Source organism: Pyxicephalus adspersus, chromosome Z, assembly GCF_032062135.1.
Source record: "Pyxicephalus adspersus chromosome Z, UCB_Pads_2.0, whole genome shotgun sequence".
NCBI lineage: Eukaryota > Metazoa > Chordata > Amphibia > Anura > Pyxicephalidae > Pyxicephalus > Pyxicephalus adspersus.
The window spans coordinates 50,741,841-50,760,179 of NC_092871.1; the positions used below are offsets into that span (position 1 = coordinate 50,741,841).

Below are 18,339 nucleotides of genomic sequence, written 5' to 3' on the forward strand. Positions count from 1 at the left end.
CTCTATCAAAGGCTTTCTCCGCGTTCACCAAGAGTAGGCACACAGGGGTGTGGGTGGCATGAGCATATTGAGACAATAGAATAGTTTTAATAGTATCATCCCTCGCCTCTCTCCCATATATAAATCTCGTTTGATCTTTATGAATTAAAAATGGCATATAATGAGTTAACCTATTTGCAATCATTTTAGAAAACAGTTTAACATCCACATTTATCAGGGATATAGGTCTATAATTAGAGCATACAGTATGAACCTTGCCTGTTTTAGGAATAGAACTAATATGTGCTTCAAGGCTTTGTGGTGGAAGAGATGGAAGAGTACACCCTAGTCAAAAAAGGAACTAAAGAAAGAGCGTGTATCTTGTAAGATCGAGGGGTAAATCCATCAGGTCCTGGACTTTTACCAGGTGGGGTTGCTTTTTTTTTGCCGCACTAACCTTCTCTTCAGTAAACAGAGACTCTAGAAAAGGTATTGCCTCTGAATTTAGTTATGGAAGGGCCGTTTCTAACATATATTGCTCTACAGAGGACGGTGGTATTGGGTCCGAATTTAGTTGATATAAATAAGAGTAATAATTATAAAAGATCTGTAAAATATCTTTAGGAATAGATGTCAAATTACCGGTGGGAGTCTGTATAGAGGAGATACATGTGGCAGGTGCACGCGGATGCAAACCGTGTGCCAATAGCCTGCCACATTTATCTCCATACTGATAGAGCTGTTTACGAAACGGTCTCTAAAGGCGGTGATGAACCATACAATTAAAGTGGATGTGTCCCTGCTGCTGTCAGTTTCATAAATACATCAGGGGCCGTATTTTGCATATGCAACTGCTCCAACGAGCGTATCCTATCAGGCGTTAGTTTATTATCCTGAGTCCTAATCTTCCTAAGTCTAGCTCCATGCTGTATTGCTCCATGCCCCTAAGAACCACTTTCATAGCTTGCCACTGTATCTTGGTGGTATCCAAGAATTGGTCCCCTATAAAATTAGCTATCCTATCGAGGACTGCTGCAGTGCAAAAGGAATCTTTGAATAGTGAATTATTACACTTCCAGATCCATTTACTAGGTCTCACTTGCGGAATTTGGAGAGACAGCGTCACTGAGAAATAATCAGACAATGGGCAAGAATCTATAGAGGCAGTTGGATGCCAAACAAGTGCTGTGTGACTCACTAATATATAGTCAATGCGGGAGTACATCAAGTGCAAATGGGAATAAAAAGTATAGTCCATCAACCCAAGCTCATGCAGTCTGGATCAGAAAGAATTCAATTTAGAGTAGGAGATAGAGGTTTTCCCAGAGGATGTATCAAGCCGGGGGTCAAATGCAAGTTTAAATCACCTCCCACTATGATAATGCCTTCAGCTACTCCTTTTAAAATTTCCAAATATTGAGTTATGGCCATTCTGGGTTGCTGATTAGGTGCATAAAAAGAGGCGATAGTAAACTTCCTATTCCATACGGTAATCTTAGGGATTTAATATCTGCCCTGTTCAGAATGGCTATCTATAATTTGAACTGGTAGAGATTTATGAAATTGCTAGATATTTATGGTAAACTGGTAGAGATTTATGAAATACTATAGAGGCTCCTTTCCATTTTGGAATCAAGGTTAGAACTGTGGAAACAAATAGCATAGTAACGATTACAAAGAGATGGAATCCAGTTTGTCTGGAAATGGGTTTCCTGAGAAAATAGTATTTGTATTCTAGCTTTGTGTTGGGCATATAGTAATCAAGAGCACTTGTTGGGACTATTAAGGCCTTTGGTGTTGACAGATCGAAATTTCAAAATTTGAGATTGTGTAGTGGGTGGCAACATGAGGATAAGGGAAGGGGAAAAGAGTCACCAGACAGGCGAGATGGGCTAACTTTTCACGTGTGGAGGGAAAACTAAAGTGGGGTCAAAAAGTCCCAAGCTACCGTTAGGGATAAACGGTAGACCTATGTGGGGGAAAGTGTCAGTCTGTGGCGGGAGAAAATGAGCAATCAAATCTGATCCTACCCGGGAGAATCCGTGAGATCAAATGTATATATAAAAAAGTAAAAAATTTCAAACCAGCATAATATAACATATGAGCAGCATCAATGTAAGACCAATAAAGAAGAAAAACTCAAGTATGGAGCAACAAAGATAAAATCAGTATTTTATATAGGTTTATATTTAAATAGGTAGACACATACTAATCAGCCTCCACCCCATCATGCACCTAATTCCGGTGAGCCTGAAGGGGAAGAGGATGAAGGGGAAGAGGATGAGGCATATTACATAATATCTATTCACTGGCATCCTCAATAATATTCACCCAATATATCGGCAGTTAAAATGCCCACTCATAGCCCTACTAGGTTTCTAGGATGTCAGTGAAAATATATATTAAGGAACCAGAGAAAAGATTATACAGATATAAAAAAAAGAGACATATCTACCAATACTGGAACCAATTGTCCAAAATAAAATTAAGATGTCTTCAGCAAGATTTAAAGATGTTATGAAGGAGATGATTCTTGCTGGAGGCCAGTGCCAGCCATTTGATCTGCAGCAGCTTCCGGAGGTATACAAGAAAGTGTAAAGTGAAAGATGTTGCACAGGGTAGATAAAGGTAGCAGAATTGCTTCTTTTTTATAATTCTATAAATAAGGCATTGCTGATGGCCGTTCTGATAAAGTAACAGGAGGAAGCTGTAGATCAATCAGTAACTGAGGAAGATTCATAGGGGACAGAAGGATATGATTTTTGCCCCCTTTGCATATAATCAAGTGAAATGGATAGGCCGATTTATAGGGTATGTTTCTTTCTTTCAGAACCGCAATTAGAGGCTTAAGGGCATGCCGTTGATCCAATGTAAACTTGGACAAATCTGAGAGCAATTGAAGGCTTGCACCTGCATATTCAATAGGCTCTGCATCTCTAGCTTTGCGCATTAAATCTTCTCTAGTCCTATAAAAATGGATCCAGAAAAGCACATCTCTTGGTCGGTGGGGATCTTTACTCCGTGGTCCTAAAGTCCTGTGGACTCTATCAATCTCCAGGTCCACATCTGGAGGTGCCCCTAACCGTGAGGCAAAGATAGAACAGACTGCAGAATAAAGACCCGAGTTAGGGACAGATTCTGGGAGCCCCCTTATGCAGATATTGTTACGCCTGTTACAATTTTCTGCATCATCTTGGAGTAGAAATAACATATTAGGTTGAACTTGATGTCTTTCCAATATGGTAGTGTGAGTTGCTATCTGAGTAGTAAGGTCAGAATAGGCTTTTTGTAACATAAGCATGATAGCTGTAACTTGCTGTATAGCGCGCTGCAAAGTCTGGAACTCTGATTTGCAACTTGCTTCCAGCCTATTTATACTTTGCTTCAAATCATGTCTAGTAGGTAAGGCCCTAAGATGAGCCCTCCAGTACCAATCATCTTCACTTATTACAGAAGAATTCAAAGAGGTACCTTTTCTATAGCAGTAGGGGTGATCGGGCTCTGAATTGGGGAGTTAGGGATACTAACTGTATGAAGGTGAGTCTCTAATGTAACCCCAATAGCAGCTATAGCTGTAGAGGAGCTGCTGGTCAGCTTGCCGGGCGACCACTTTCCTGTTGCTTCAATCGGGGCTACGAGATTTACTAGAGGCCTGCTGCTTTGCAGCCTGTTCCTTTATAGAGCGGGCGCCAGGAGAAAACAAACTGGATAGCCCGCCTGCTCAGCTCCCGCTGCCAGTGGGTTTATTCTTCTGGGTCCCCTTTCCTTTGGGACCCATCTAGGGGTACGAGTGAGGCACTAGTGTGCTGAGAAGAATAGTGGATTCCCCCGGATAACAGAGAGCTCAGGAGGGATAGACACCCCTATCTGCTGGACACGCCCTCAATTATGGCTCTTTTGATGGGAAAGTTCGAGCACTTAACATTAAGGGATAAAACCTGTAAAGCCATGCATACAAACAAATCCACACAAAACAGGGAAGAAAACAGGGGTGGAGGGATAACTTTGGTGAGAAGTAAAATTAACCAGCAAACAGACCATAGAAAAAAAAGGGGGGGTGAGTATAGAAAAATACTCTTTGTGCATAGCACCAAAAAAGAAAAATCAAACCTTCAAAGAAGGTAAAATAGGCCTGTAGGCCTATATGGGGAAGTAGTACTCCATGGAGATGAGCAAAGTGCTTGTCAGCAGTTGAGAGCCAGGACATAAACATTTAAAAGTAAAACAATCTCACAGAACAGAAAAACAAACCCATTTTGTTGAAGGCAATTACTAGAAGTCAAGGTTCAAAGCAATCACATAACAACAACCAACATGTACGTAGTTCATTTAACATTACTAAGACCTTACTGTTGTTATACCCGGGGAGGTGTAGTTATATAACGAGACACTTCGCAGTACCAAAGCATAGATGTGCCCCTGCCCGTACTGGAAGATAAACCTTCCACTGCCCAAGTAAAGCTGAAAACAAATATATATGGGACTAATTTGAACTACACAGATCATGGTACCAGGGTGTCTTGAAAATACTGAATTATGTATTACATAAACAGAAAAGAACACCCCTGTAAAGCTGCAGGTATATAGAAATATGTAAGTAAAATCCTTGCCCCAATTATAACAAAACAAAAGGATTAGTCAACAGTGTTACCGGATCCTGTAGCAAAGGTAGAACACACAATGTGCAGCAAACAATAACCGCTGAAGTATTGAACAGTCCAAGTCCACAGAGAAGGGAGATCTCATTGCTTGAGTCCTCATTCAAACTCGGAGGAGGTTTTCTAGTAGTTTGCACCGGTGCGCTGGGCCTGGAATGGTCAAAATTTTGGGATCTCATCCTCCGGATCCAGCAACATGAACAAACCAGATGACAATGCACAATGTCCAAAGATAATACTAACTGTCCCAATCAATGAAGAAACAAAAGATCATAGAACTTCAGTCCTTGTTCAGTCCCGCTGGGGGTCCTCCACCCCACGGCACCGAAACACTGGGCCTGGGACGGTCGAATTTTTGAGGTCTCATCCTCCTAGCTGAAGTATGTCGATCGAAATCATCAGCCAGTCAGGGACTGCTATAGGCGGCACTTGTAGAAACTCAAACCGAGCAGGTAATTGTGAAGGCCTGTGTAGAGCAAAGGTGGAAATATTTTGAACACCAGTAGGTGGAAGAGAAATACCCTGACTTATAGGATGCTTGAGCTGTGCGAATTAAATCCAGCAATGGACATAAAATGCAACGCATTCTCAATGTATGGTTGGATAAATCAGGCAGAATTTGTATTTGCCCCATCAAAATCAACCAGGCCATTCCTCCAGGCCTGTTTTAGGATCTCCTCTTTAATGTTGTAGAAATGAATTATGCACAAAACAGGTGGGGGGGCACTAAGGTTGTTGCGAAGTCCATTCACCCTGTGTACGCTATCCAACTCAATAGCAGTAGTGGGGAGACGATTCAGTTCAAGGTTTGGTATTGCATTGACTATGGCCCGCAAATCTGATCCAGATATTTCTTCTGGTATCCCTCTGGGCCGCACATTATTCCTGCGGTTCCGGTTCTCATTATCCTCAGTACGAAGGAAAAGAGAGGTAAGCTGTGCCTGCATATTACATGTAACATCTTCAAGTGCAGCAATGCGTGCCTCATTTGGAGCAGAAATAGCCTTTAACACTGAGACCCTAGTGTCCACTGACACTATTTGAGGTTGCAGGACATCTAATTCCCTTTTAAAGGAATTTTCAATCCGCGTGGCCATGCTGCCTAAATTTACCTTAGATGGGAGCTGAGACAGCATGGCTTCCAACTGTGTTTGTAAGCAGGAGGATGGCAGCTCGTCCACAGCAGCTAGTGAAGGGGTGCTTGCAGGCAGCAGCAGTGGGGTGAGAGGACAGGGACCCGGGCTACTCCTCGGAACTAAAATGGCTGAGATACCTGGAGGTGAATCAGCAGGATCCGGCTCTGTGAGATCCGGAGCACTTTTCAGCACCATCTTGTCACTAAGAGAGGCTGGTGGCGCGACTGGAGTTTGAAGTAAAAATCTCTTAAGATTGCAGCTTTTCAGCGCTTTGGAGTGGGGAAGAAGGTGATCAATATAAGGTAATCAGAGGAGGATTACACTTTTCCAATTATCTTCCCAAGAGTTAGGTTGGAATTCAGTGGGCTCCAGAGGTTGAGATATGATACTGTAAAATAACTAAAAGCAGTGGTGCTGAAAAGCAACTGATTGAAGGGGAATTCAGAGCAGGGTGGTCCTGCTAGTCAATACTAGAGTGTAGAGGTTTCCTACATTGTATTTACAAATCAATGATATGTTAAGAGTTTGTAGATGTAAACAAAAATTTTAATTTCTCTTTTCATCCTTAATTGGCCCAAATTTATTTTTTTTCACCTTTATTTTCTGTGTGCAGAGGAAGTCATGCTTGCAGAAGAAGATAAGAATGCAGAGGAGAAATCACCGTTAGATGGTAAGATGACCTCGGTGGTACATCATAAAAAGAGTTCTTTTGTCTTTCTAAAAAGTATCCCTTCATCAAGAGGCAACTTTTCTTGTTGAAGGGCCTATATTCTCTTAGTAAATAAACTGCATGTCTAATTGCCTTAGACTGTGACAATTTTTTTAAGGCAGTCAGTATTTAGTAGCTTCAGTTGTTTTATTAGTTTTGGTAACATGGATGTGTGTATGTCTGCTTCATTAGCTCATTGGAGATATAGCTATCAGTCCTACATGATTGACAGGTCATTTAAACGGTTTTCCATTTTATGAGGTGTTTTAATCCTACCAGTCACTTTAAATTTTCTGCTCAGCACAAAGATTCACACAGCCTTGTCTTGCCTTTCATTTCCATAAGCTCATCGTCTGCCCAACTGATCTGCAAACAGGAAACGGCTACGTTCTAACATGCTGCAATGTAATGAATAATGCATCTTTTCTTCTTCCTAGTGCTGAAACGAGCGACTATTAAGAAGAGTAAAAACGATCTTATCCATGCAGAGGAGGGCGAGGATCACTTTAATGATATCTGTTCTGTTGGTGAGTTAGCCTGCTTGTGGTCAACCTGTGGTTACTGGTATTAAAATGTTCAAAATGCTGGGTTCCTTGGACCTGGTAGGTCACCTATTGTCATGCTGAAATTATTGCCTGAAGCCACACATGGTAGGGTTCATTTCTGGTCAAATATTTATTTTGCACAGGTGCATTTCATACATCATCACGTCTTACCTAAATTTTAAATGTTATTTGTGGACAACTTTATGATTCATCTAACTGTGCTTTACGGCATAAACAGCAGGATGAAAAAATTATTTGCTGCCTGTTATGTTCCCAATGTTTTTAAGCTGCTTAAAAACCTCCAGATCCGATTATCACACCTTACAGTACTTAGGTTTAGTTTGGGGTGGGAATAAAAGGCAGAGCTTGGGATATGATATATACTTCTAAAAGGGTGTTAGAAGGTGATGAATAATAAAAGTAAGTCATGGTGAACTCTGGAACTCATATGCGTGACAAGGAGCATGCTGACCCACCCCAACCTGGTATTTAAACCTTTAAACATGAAAACCGAGTTCTGGCCACACCCCCAGGTCTCTCCATCGCCTAGGCAGTGAACTGCAATCTGGGAAATGCCACCCTTGGTGGGAGTGTTTCTAATTCCCTCCCACTGCCCTATTATGCAGAATATTTCTGTCACTGTGCCACTGCTCAGTCTGCAGCTGCTGAGCACAAGAGCTCTCAATGCAGAGGTGGGGGGAGAAGAAGACCGGGAGAGGAAGAAAACACAAACTTGCCAGTCACAAGCTGGCCACTTCTAAAAATTACGTAGTTAGTGACCAACTTTTTCCTGGTTTTTGGAGCTGACCCAGAGATAAGAAACACACTACAGGTGCTTTATAAAATCTGTTTTAACAAGAAAAAACTTACAAAAAAATTATTAAGCTCTGTAAATCTCACAAAATTTTAAAAGATCATGCATTTTATGCCAGAGATCTGTCCGAAAGATGCCTTACTGGGAGTCAGCTGGAAGCGCTGGGTTCATTACCAAGTGCCTAGGAAAATCCAAAAGCTGGAACACCTAAAAGTCACTTTCCATTACGAAAAAGATTTTTAGTAGGGACAGTGTGCAGTGTTTAATGTAAAGCATGTCGGGCCGCATGCATATGTATTGAAAAAAGTGACATTTAAGTGTTCAAGCTTCTGGATTTTCCTAGGCACAGGGGATGAACCCATTGCCTTCCAGCTGCCTCCCAGTGTTACTTGTGGCATTGCAAGATCATGTTGATGTAGCAGTATTGGTGGGGTGATGGCCAAAAACTGCCCTGGTTACTGTCTTTTATACTTCAACAGTCTTCTTAAATGACAGCTCCGATCTGGAGCAAAATCCTTTAGCATTTTAATCAATCCTGATCAACGTTTAATCCATTTTATTTTATTTTACTTTCAGGGAGATAGATTCGAATTTTCAGGCTGAGAATGCAAATTAATGCCAGAATCATTACAGCTCAGATTTGAGTAACTGCATTCCATTACAGGAAATTTATTATGAGAGTACAATTTTCTATGTGTTAAAAAAAATTATAAAATTTATTAGGAAACACATACTGCCTGTAGAATATTTTTGGCTGACCTTTTACTGAGAAATCTATTTAGCTCATTGGTTCTTATATGGCAGCACAGGAGGCCTTCAGTACTACCTCTGTGGCACACCTAAAGGTACTTAGTGGTTTGATGGATGTCAACCATATCCTAATATACGCAGAAATGCCACTTGCCCTGTTTCAACCTACTGGCCCCGGTAAACTGCAACTGACAGTCAGCTGTCCGACTTACTGTGTTTTACCCAATGTGTTAAGAACAAACAGACTCCTCTTCTTCCATTGTCATAAACACAAATTCATAGCCAAGCTCAGTGTTTGGGTTTGTGTGTACGCTGGCAGGCTGTACACCCTCAAGCTTGAGAAAGGTATGTGCATATGCAGTCATCCTCAGTAGTTTGAGGGCATCTTTGACTATCTGATAAAGGTTCAGTGTTAAATTTGGCTCACCTCCTGTAATGAAATTGCTTACTCTGATTTTACTGCATTCTGTAAGCATCTCACAATCTACGTTAAAAGGTGCAGCAGGGCAGATAGACCCCACCCATTTTCCTGGCTGGAAGACATCTAGCATCATTGCACCCTTGACTTCATATAATAAAATGAAATTTTAATACAAAATAAAGAAAAAAAAAACAGTATATACACATACAAAGCATTGTAAATATATATACACATAGCATGTGGTTAAAAACCAACAAGACCTCAAAGCCTCTACACATTTCGTGGGACTGGCCCACTTTTTCAGAAGGACTTGGTTCTACAATTAGGAGTACATATAAATAAATATAAACAATAACATAGTGTAAATAAATATAATAATCACAAAATTTTAAAGAATTACAGGTTCTTAGGACTCCCCTCAGCTATTATTAATATTATTATTATTAAACTGGATTTATATAGCTCCAACATATTACACAGCGCTGTACATTAAATAGGGACTGAGCTAATTTTATTTCTTTTATCTATATTCTGCAAAACAATTAAAATCATCCCCCAGAAAACATAAAAGAAAAAATCTTTCTATATTCCAAGGAAAGAGATACGCATTCAAAAACGAAGTGCATCTTACGGTATATTACTAATTATATCTTGTGCACACTTAACACTACAAAAAGTGCATTTAATAACACAATTTTGGTGAACATATACATAGCCTGATCATGAAACATGTTGCATTACATGGTTCATGAGAACTATCATCTCCAAATGTGAGCCATTATGTGCAATATGTTTATCACCACCACTCACCAGCTCCCAATTAACCCATGCTGGTAAAATGGGTGAACCAAGTTAATAAAAAATGAATTACCCATATAAAATTTCTTGAGAAAATTTCTTCTTTCGTTCTCCAGAAATTTTATATGGTGGATGGGTTAATATATGGAATATTTGGTTCACCTATTATACTAACATGGGGACTGTTTTATTTACTTTTTGGTGTTTATTGGATTTTATAGGGTTAATTGGGAGCTGGTGAGTGGTGGTGATAAACATAATGCACATAATGGCTCACATTTGGAGATAATAGTTCTCATGAACCATGTAATACAACATGTTTCATGATCAAGCTATGTATATGTTCACCAGAATTGTGTTATTAAATGCACTCTTTGTAGTTTGTAGTTAGGTGTGCACAAGATATAATTGGTAATATAAGATGCACATGGTTTTTGAATGTGTATCTCTTTCCTACAACAGAGCGCCCTCTGTTGTCCTGTCCCATTTGTCACACAACCTAGGGAGTCCTAAGAACCGGTAATTCTTTGAAACTTTGTAATTAATATATTTATATACACTATGTTATTGAAGTTTTGTTGAAATGTTGTGTATATGTACTCCTATTTGTAGAACCAAGTCCTCCTGAAGAAGTGGGCTAGTCCCACAAAACGCATAGAGACTTTGAGGTTTTGTTGGTTTTTAACCACACGCTATGTGTATATATATATATACTATGCTTTGTATGTGTTATATACTGTTTTTTTTTTTATTATTTGTATTAAAATTTGAATGTTACTGTGAATTTGATGCTAATACTGCCTTTAAAGTCCCTCTGTGCTTTCTCTTGCTTCTGTTTTTAGATTATTTTGGGATGTGGCAGGTAGATTTGTATTGTATTATTGAAAAGATGGTTCAGCCCTCTTCCATCTTTAAATATATCGCAGCTTACCATTTTCTTAGCGGTGCAGCTGAATAATTGTCTCTATTACAGTACTTTGTTGATTTTGCCAAATCTTGTGTTCTTGATACTTCTTATGCACTGAACTGTTGTTGGCTTTCCCATGTCTCTTTTATGGTCTTACAAAGCACCTTCGACCTGGGTAATGGACATGATTAGATGAGGAGAAAAGGATGTGTTGGTAGTCAGAAGAGCAGCTTTGGTTGACAGTGCTGTTCCTCCATAGACACAGTAGTCATCCTAGGACAGAAAGTGTTTTACTGACAGGATCATGACTGAAGATAGATGAAAACTGTATGCATATCAATATGGAGGTGGCCATTGCTGTCATTCTTTAGGTAATGCTTTCTAAATCACTGACCTGTAAAAATAATACAAACTACTGATCTATATATTTGTTTTATTTTAATGACTCCGTAAATATTGCAACCAGAGGATCAGCATGACAGTCAAGCCTCAAGCAAAAGCAGAGAACAGCAAGTAATGAAAAGCACCCCATCAAGGTTTCCCTTTAGTCAGAGTAGGAACTCTCTTTCTGATGCTATTAAGCGATTTGCAGCCCTGAGCTCATTAACTTCCACAAAAGAGCCAATACCAATATAAATGGCTCTCTGGATTGTAATTTGTCTAATATCTTGTTAATGCTTGTGAGAATCTTGCAAGAGAGCAACCTATTATCACCTAATAAAAAAAAAATGGACTGTTTATCAATACACACAGTGATCACACCCAACATTATAAAAAAAAATAAATAACTTCAACTGCAAATGAATGACCACTTTAAATGGAGCAGACTGTATTACTCTCGGACTTGTGATATAAACATATAGTAAAATTCTTGCTAATCAATGCAATATAATTACGTTGAAGAGAACATGCCATGTTTTGTACCAAATTCTTTGCTTTATTGCAAGGAGTCCTTTGTGCCTTGAATACACTAACTTAACACATTAGCCTATCTAAATAAGTGGCTGTAGGTAATCTTCCGATTACATAAATCTTCTCTGATTGTCCCAAGTGTCTTTGTTCCTGGGCAACAATGTAACTGTAGGCTTAACTTCAGTTCTATTGCAGCGCTTTATCTGTCTAGTTGACAATTACCACCTGGACAAGTGAGGGGAAATCCAATATTTTATAGCAGAACAGGAGGTGGGAGGAAAACGTCAGATAAAGATAACTGTTTTGACTTTGGGGACATTTTTCTCTTCCTGTTGTGTCTTTAAGACAGGAAGCAAGGAGAACTCTCCAATGTGATGCAGGCATGAAAAAAGAAAAAACTTAGCAAGGTTTTAATTGTCCTACTCTATCCAAATCTAAAAAGAAAGTCTGGGGTTTTGATACATTTGAATTCTCTGTTATGGTCAGATAACAGCTTATACCTTGCTGTTGTATATTGGTATTGTTTGAAAACAGCACAGAATGAGCTGGATATTAAAATCATATGATAATGAAAGCCCCCTTCATGTTATTCTGTGCTAACATATTACATAGGTGGTTGTTTTGTGCATATTCAATATTCTTTACTGTACAAAATTGATGAAAGGAGAGAGTGACTTAAGACTGTTATCAAGTCACAAGCTCCATCTATGGAAGCGTGAAATTAAGGCTGCTGTTTGTTCACTGTAAAGAAACCTACTGATTATTCACTTGCTGGTGGTAAAAGAAAGCTCTTTTCAGAAATGTCAAAAGCAGCTGAATCCAAGACGCCTGCACAACCCTCACATACAGTGCTGCAGCCAGCTTGCCGGAGACAAATTCCCAGTCTATTACAGATGGATTACTATAGAGTGTGCCAGCCGCTACAGCCACTACCCTCCCTCGCTCACTGATCAATGTCCCATCGATCCTTCAGTTCCTGGAGGCAGGCGGGGACTTCTGGTTTACCCTTTCCCTACTAAAGACTTGTGTATTTAACTTAACCTTCTCCCCAATAAACCCCATCCCAATAAATGAGTACAACTGATTGCTCTAGTCTTTGTTTCAAGTGGACCTACCAATAAGAGAATATAAAAGCTGCCATTCCTGAACTTAGTCTAAAGAATACTAATGCCCTAAATATAAAGCTGATACTTTGGTTTCAGCACTATCAGTAACACACCTGAAACAAATGTGCAGATATCTGTGTGACACCTTGTGTGGTAGCTGAACATAACTACATCTTTTTTTTTTTTTAACACAAAGTATACTATATCAAAATGTTTTGGGTTAAAAAGAGTAATGTTGTTTAAAAAGAAAGAAATGTTCATGAACAAATGAGCAGGGCTCCAAATGTCCAAATGGTAAGTGTCACTAATGACATTATGGGATGACCTTTTTTTTTGTGTCAAGTAGGAAGTGTGACCACACAAAGGGTTGTAATTTACATCTTAAATTTAATCTGCTCATACTTTCTGGTTCCTCTGTTCCCCAAATCAACAGGGTAATGAAATGATTTATTAAAACCTTTCTTTTTAATTGCATACCCTGTTTTACACCTCTGGCATTATCACTAGGTCTTTGTGCTATACACACTGCAAAACAGGAAGATGGGGTATCTTTCACAATTTATGCTGAGATTTTATATCTATATATCTTTATATACCTTATATCTAAGAGGAATGCCAGGGGCAGTAAGACTGGGGGTAAAATTTGAATTATTGCAGCTAATAATGCACACTGTGGGAAGTTTTTGTTGTGTGACAAAATCAGAGTTAGCAATTTCAGTATAGGAGAGGGGCTGCATACAAATGTGCATGGCAGAATATAATGCTTAAGTTCAGCTCTAGTGTTTTTACCTACCTATATAGCTAGATAGCTATCTGTTCCATCTCTCTGTCTGGTTCTTTAGAAGTGTACCTGTCTATTTAGGATCAGAAATGTAGACTTAGACCCCACAAAATGCCTGTAAGAGGCCCCTGTTTTCAGTAAACATTAAGACTTGAAATGCTTGTTATACAGTCCCTGTAAAATATTAAGGATTTTGACACAGAAAGAAGAGCTGTTAGAGAAGGCATTCCAGAAGAGTTTTCTGTCGGTTGAGACATACACAGACCATGGACATGGCTAAACTCCTCATCCTTTTCTGTTGTTGAAACCACAATTTGTATCAGAGTTCCTGCTCCAGTGGCTAGCCTTATAAATCATGAACTGTGGACAGGCAATGTATAATAAGGTGGAATGTATCTTCCTTGATTTAATGACACCTTCGATTGGACCTGCAGGTAATAATGTTACCCAAAATTCTTCAGATCAATTACTGGCTGATTACAGATTTTATAGCTGCTGCTAATGTGATAAGGAAAGACACATCCAATGTATTGGCCATGTAAAAGTAACCAATCCCTTCATCTCATAAGATTTATCACATCTAGAGAGACATCAAGGCTGAAGATAAAGTCTTCATTTAAAAAGATGATAAAGTCTTCATTTAAAATAAACTGAGAAAACCCCTCAACATTCAATGAAACCATTTTCCCTAAGTCCTCACACTGTGCACCCTAATAATAAATAGATGAACTCCTGTCAAGTTTCTTGGTGGTATTTACCCAGCCCTAATACTGATGCAGAAGATTTGTTATTATTTAGCATTTTATACTCAGATATTCTCCCTGACATTCATAAGCAAATTTTACCTGGTAATATTGAGTAGATGAAAATGTGTAACATTGCTTTCAGTAAAGTAATTTTTATGATTTGGTATGTCAAAAGAGTGCTGGCTATTTTTTGTTTAAAAGTTTCCAGCTCTAAATTTAATTTTGCACCAGCCGTAGTTCTAGTTAATACTGTAACATTTACCTAAAAGTAGGTTTTGACAATACATTCATATTTATACTTACTCCTTTATCCATATTTTGATTATTGTATTTCATGTGGGCATTTTTTTCATTAGGCGTTGCAATTATTTCTACCTCTAGAAAAAGCAATATAAATCCCTCCCTTTGGTGTTCATCTGCAAATAATCAATGTGATTACCTTTCCTTTAATCTACTGTATACCAAGCATTGTGATTTGCACTACCCCTCTCTTGTAGCCTCCTGTTTATCAAGCAGTGCGATACTGATTATCCCCCATCTCTGTCTAATGGTCATCTGTGTATCCAGCAATAATGTAATTGGGTTCATTGTATATTCAACAATGTGACTAGCTCTAACTTTCTTTAGACAACGTACACACGTGCAATAATTGTCATTGGAAAGGATCTCTCACAATCCTTTCCACTGACTAACGACTGCACGATGCATGAACGAGTGCTGTACATACAGAACACTTGCACGTGTATACCTAGCCTTAGTGATCATCTGTATCAATTGTTTTTGAATGTGATGAATTGGTACTGCATGCTACTTGTGTAGCTTGCTTGGTTGGGGGAGCCATGTGTCCCATTTGCTGAACCTAGTAATCAATTTACAAGCAATTTTAGTATCAATAACTATTAAAAAGCTCTAACATTTTTAGCTGAACTCCAATAAATATTTAAAACTAAACTCTGAACACAAAAAAGGTTCATTCAAATATTTTCCTCCACTGTATGTGTGCTAAATACCAGACCCAGTTATTATCTTGTTAAAATATCAGTAATATCATCTCTTTGCTGCACCTAGCCAGTGCAGAGAACCACTCTGTGAGAAGGACCCAACAGATCCATTCACTACAAGCTGCCTGCAGGAAACTCCAGAAGGGGGCCGATACAATACTAGTCACTCCACACTGAGATATAACAGCAGCGATTGATTTTTATTACATGTAAACCCTATACAAAGGCAAATTTTTACACTGGTTTACTGCACTTTTCAGGAACAAAACACAAGATTCAAGTAGGGATGCAAATGCCCCTTATATTTAGACAATATTTGCTTCAGGTTTTTTCAGTAGCAAGATATTTAAATCTAGAATTTTTTGCAAAAAAAAGATTTTAAATTTCACGTAGCTGTCCATCACTAATTGATTTTTGTGATTATACAACCAAACCCTGGCAAGCTTTATGGTTAAAATGCTTCCACCTAAAACTGGTTACCTAGGGGTATTTACACACTTTGTTTCTAACAAAAGAAATTCAATCTTTTGAGGTGGTTTCCAGTGACAGATAAATGAACGAGCACTGTACACACAGTGCTATTCTGTTCTATGAAGAGGGAACAGGGGAGGGCAAGCCAACAGCACCCCTTTGTGCCCTTGTAGTAAACAGGTATTGTTTCTAAACAGTTGATCATTTTTTTGCCAGGGCAGATCATTGAACACTGTTGGGGCACTGCAGTACACATAAGGGGCCTGATTTAATAAAGCTCTCCAAGACTGGAGAGGATACACTTTTATTAATAAAGCTGGGTGGTCCAGCAAACCTGTAATGGATCTGGTTCAGGATTAAAAACATTTGCTAACAAATAGCAAACGACTTTTAAGAAATCCATTTTAGGTTTCCTGGATCACCTAGCTTCACTATGGAAAGTGTATCTTCTCCAGCCTTGGAGAGCTTTAATAAATCAGGCCAATTATCTCAAACAGCAATGATTTGACATTTATACAGCCTGAAGCTGCGTACACACTTGCAATTTTTGTCGTTGGAAAGGATCTTTCACGATCCTTTCCAACGACAAGGGGCTGCAAGATGCATGAACGATGCTGTACATACAGCACCGTTCATGCTCTATGGAGAGGGGAGGGGGGAGAGCGACGGAGCGGCACCCTGCTGCGCGCTCTCCCCTTCCCTTTCATTACGATCGGCTGTCGTCCATCGTCCGTGGATCCGGCAGGTCGGTCGTCCGGACGATGGACGACACCGACTGTACACACGGAAGATTTTCGCCCGATAATTGGCCGATGCCGATTATCGGGCGATAAAAATCTGCCGTGTGTACGTAGCTTAACTCTTTGCTGAAATAAAAATACAATCAAGTTATGCAGGTATTTTTATTTTTTTAAAATAAAATATATTTATAATAAAGTTAGCGCATTACCTCAATATGTCCTAATATCAGGTTCATTTAACACTTTGTACTCAGCTGAGAGGGAGGACCAGCACAAGGAGCCAATCAGGTCCTGCTGCACTATTAGGCATAGAGAAATTAAATTACTCACCAATTTGCTGTTGCTCATTCATTGTCCAGTCAGCAGTATGGGGTGTGTTTCTTAACCAAGCTCTGTTGTCAGTGGAGTCAGTGGAGGTAAGGAACTTGGCTTTGAGGGTATGCTGGCAGAGTGGGTAAAAAAAATCACAGATAGTTAATGTAAATCATCTCCCATATTTTTTTCTATAGCTGTAGATTTACCTGTTTGCAAAGACCTTTACTGTAATAATTTCTTCAATTTGCAGGATCCCCCTTTGCTCGGTCAAGCTTAAAAAGTGGAAAAAATGAAAGTTCGTCTTACCTGCGCCGCAAAGAAAAGATGTTCCGTTTCTTCATCCGCCGTATGGTGAAAGCTCAAAGTTTTTACTGGTTTGTGTTGTGTGTTGTGGCATTGAACACACTTTGTGTTGCCATTGTGCACTACAACCAGCCAGCTTGGCTTACCAACGCCTTGTGTAAGTATCTGACTCCAAACTACTTCAAATACTCAGTCATGTTACTATTATTTTGTGCTATTTAGGATTTTTGCAAAAGGTAAGTTCTTTGCTAACCTACCTGAAGGACATTTCTATGTTTGCAGATGACACCAAACTATGTAATGGAATTAAGTCCATACAGGATGTCTATAATCTACAAGCAGACCTGGATGTACTGTTTGATTGGTAGCCAAGTGGCAAATGACATTTAATATTGATGAATTATTATATATATCTTATATTTATTCAGTGCCAACCTAATATGCAGCATTTAACAAAGTCCATAGTCCTTCAAAGGGGTTTACAATCTAATATCTCCACTATAGTCATATGTCCTTATTACAAACTAGGTCCATTTTTTGGGGGGAAGCCAATTAACCTAACTGCATTTTCTTGGAATGTGGGAGGAAACTGGAGCATGCGGGAGAAACCCACGCAAACACGGGGGAGTACCTGCAAATCATGCAGATAGTGTCCTGGCTGAGATTTAAATATTGGATCTCACGCTGCAAAGGCCTGAATGGTAACCTCAGAGATGGAGACATAATCCTGCCCCTGTACAAAGCATTGGTCAGACCACATCTAGAATATATGCAGTCCACTTTTCTCACAACTCCCGCTCTGCATTTACATTAGAAATTAAAAGACCGCTGGTTTATTGCTAGGAGGGGGTAGCAGGAGTAGCAGAGCTGTGTAGATACTGCTTGGAGACAGAAATGCTGGGAGAACCACAGGAACAACTATAGTACCCCTGTTGTGATGTTTGAGGATGAATTGCTCCACAAAGTATGCAGAGGTCACAAATGACTTAGGTATTTTTCCCATCCTGCATTCATAACAATAATATTTATGTACCTAGTGCAACATTTATTCTTGTTCTCTTATCAATTAGTGCATAATAATGATTGCAAGCAATTATTAAAATGTTTGTTAACAGATAATTGAGCCATATGTGCAGTATTGAAGTAAATCTATTGTAAAAATAAAAAGTTAGGATTATTTGTAACATTTAGTGGATTCGTCATTAGCTTGGCAGACAGCAAAACATTTTGGGAGCCAGAACTGAAGT

At 39.2% G+C, this 18,339-nt stretch overlaps 1 protein-coding gene across 1 annotated transcript in view; it reads left to right on the top strand.

Annotated features, from left to right (window-relative positions):
- CACNA1B (calcium voltage-gated channel subunit alpha1 B) overlaps nucleotides 1-18,339 on the top strand; it is a 221,519-nt gene that overhangs the window by 116,532 nt on the left and 86,648 nt on the right. Inside the window, 3 exon segments of the mRNA XM_072431529.1 lie at nucleotides 6,387-6,443; nucleotides 6,920-7,009; nucleotides 17,040-17,249. Coding sequence (XP_072287630.1) covers nucleotides 6,387-6,443; nucleotides 6,920-7,009; nucleotides 17,040-17,249 — 357 coding nt within the window.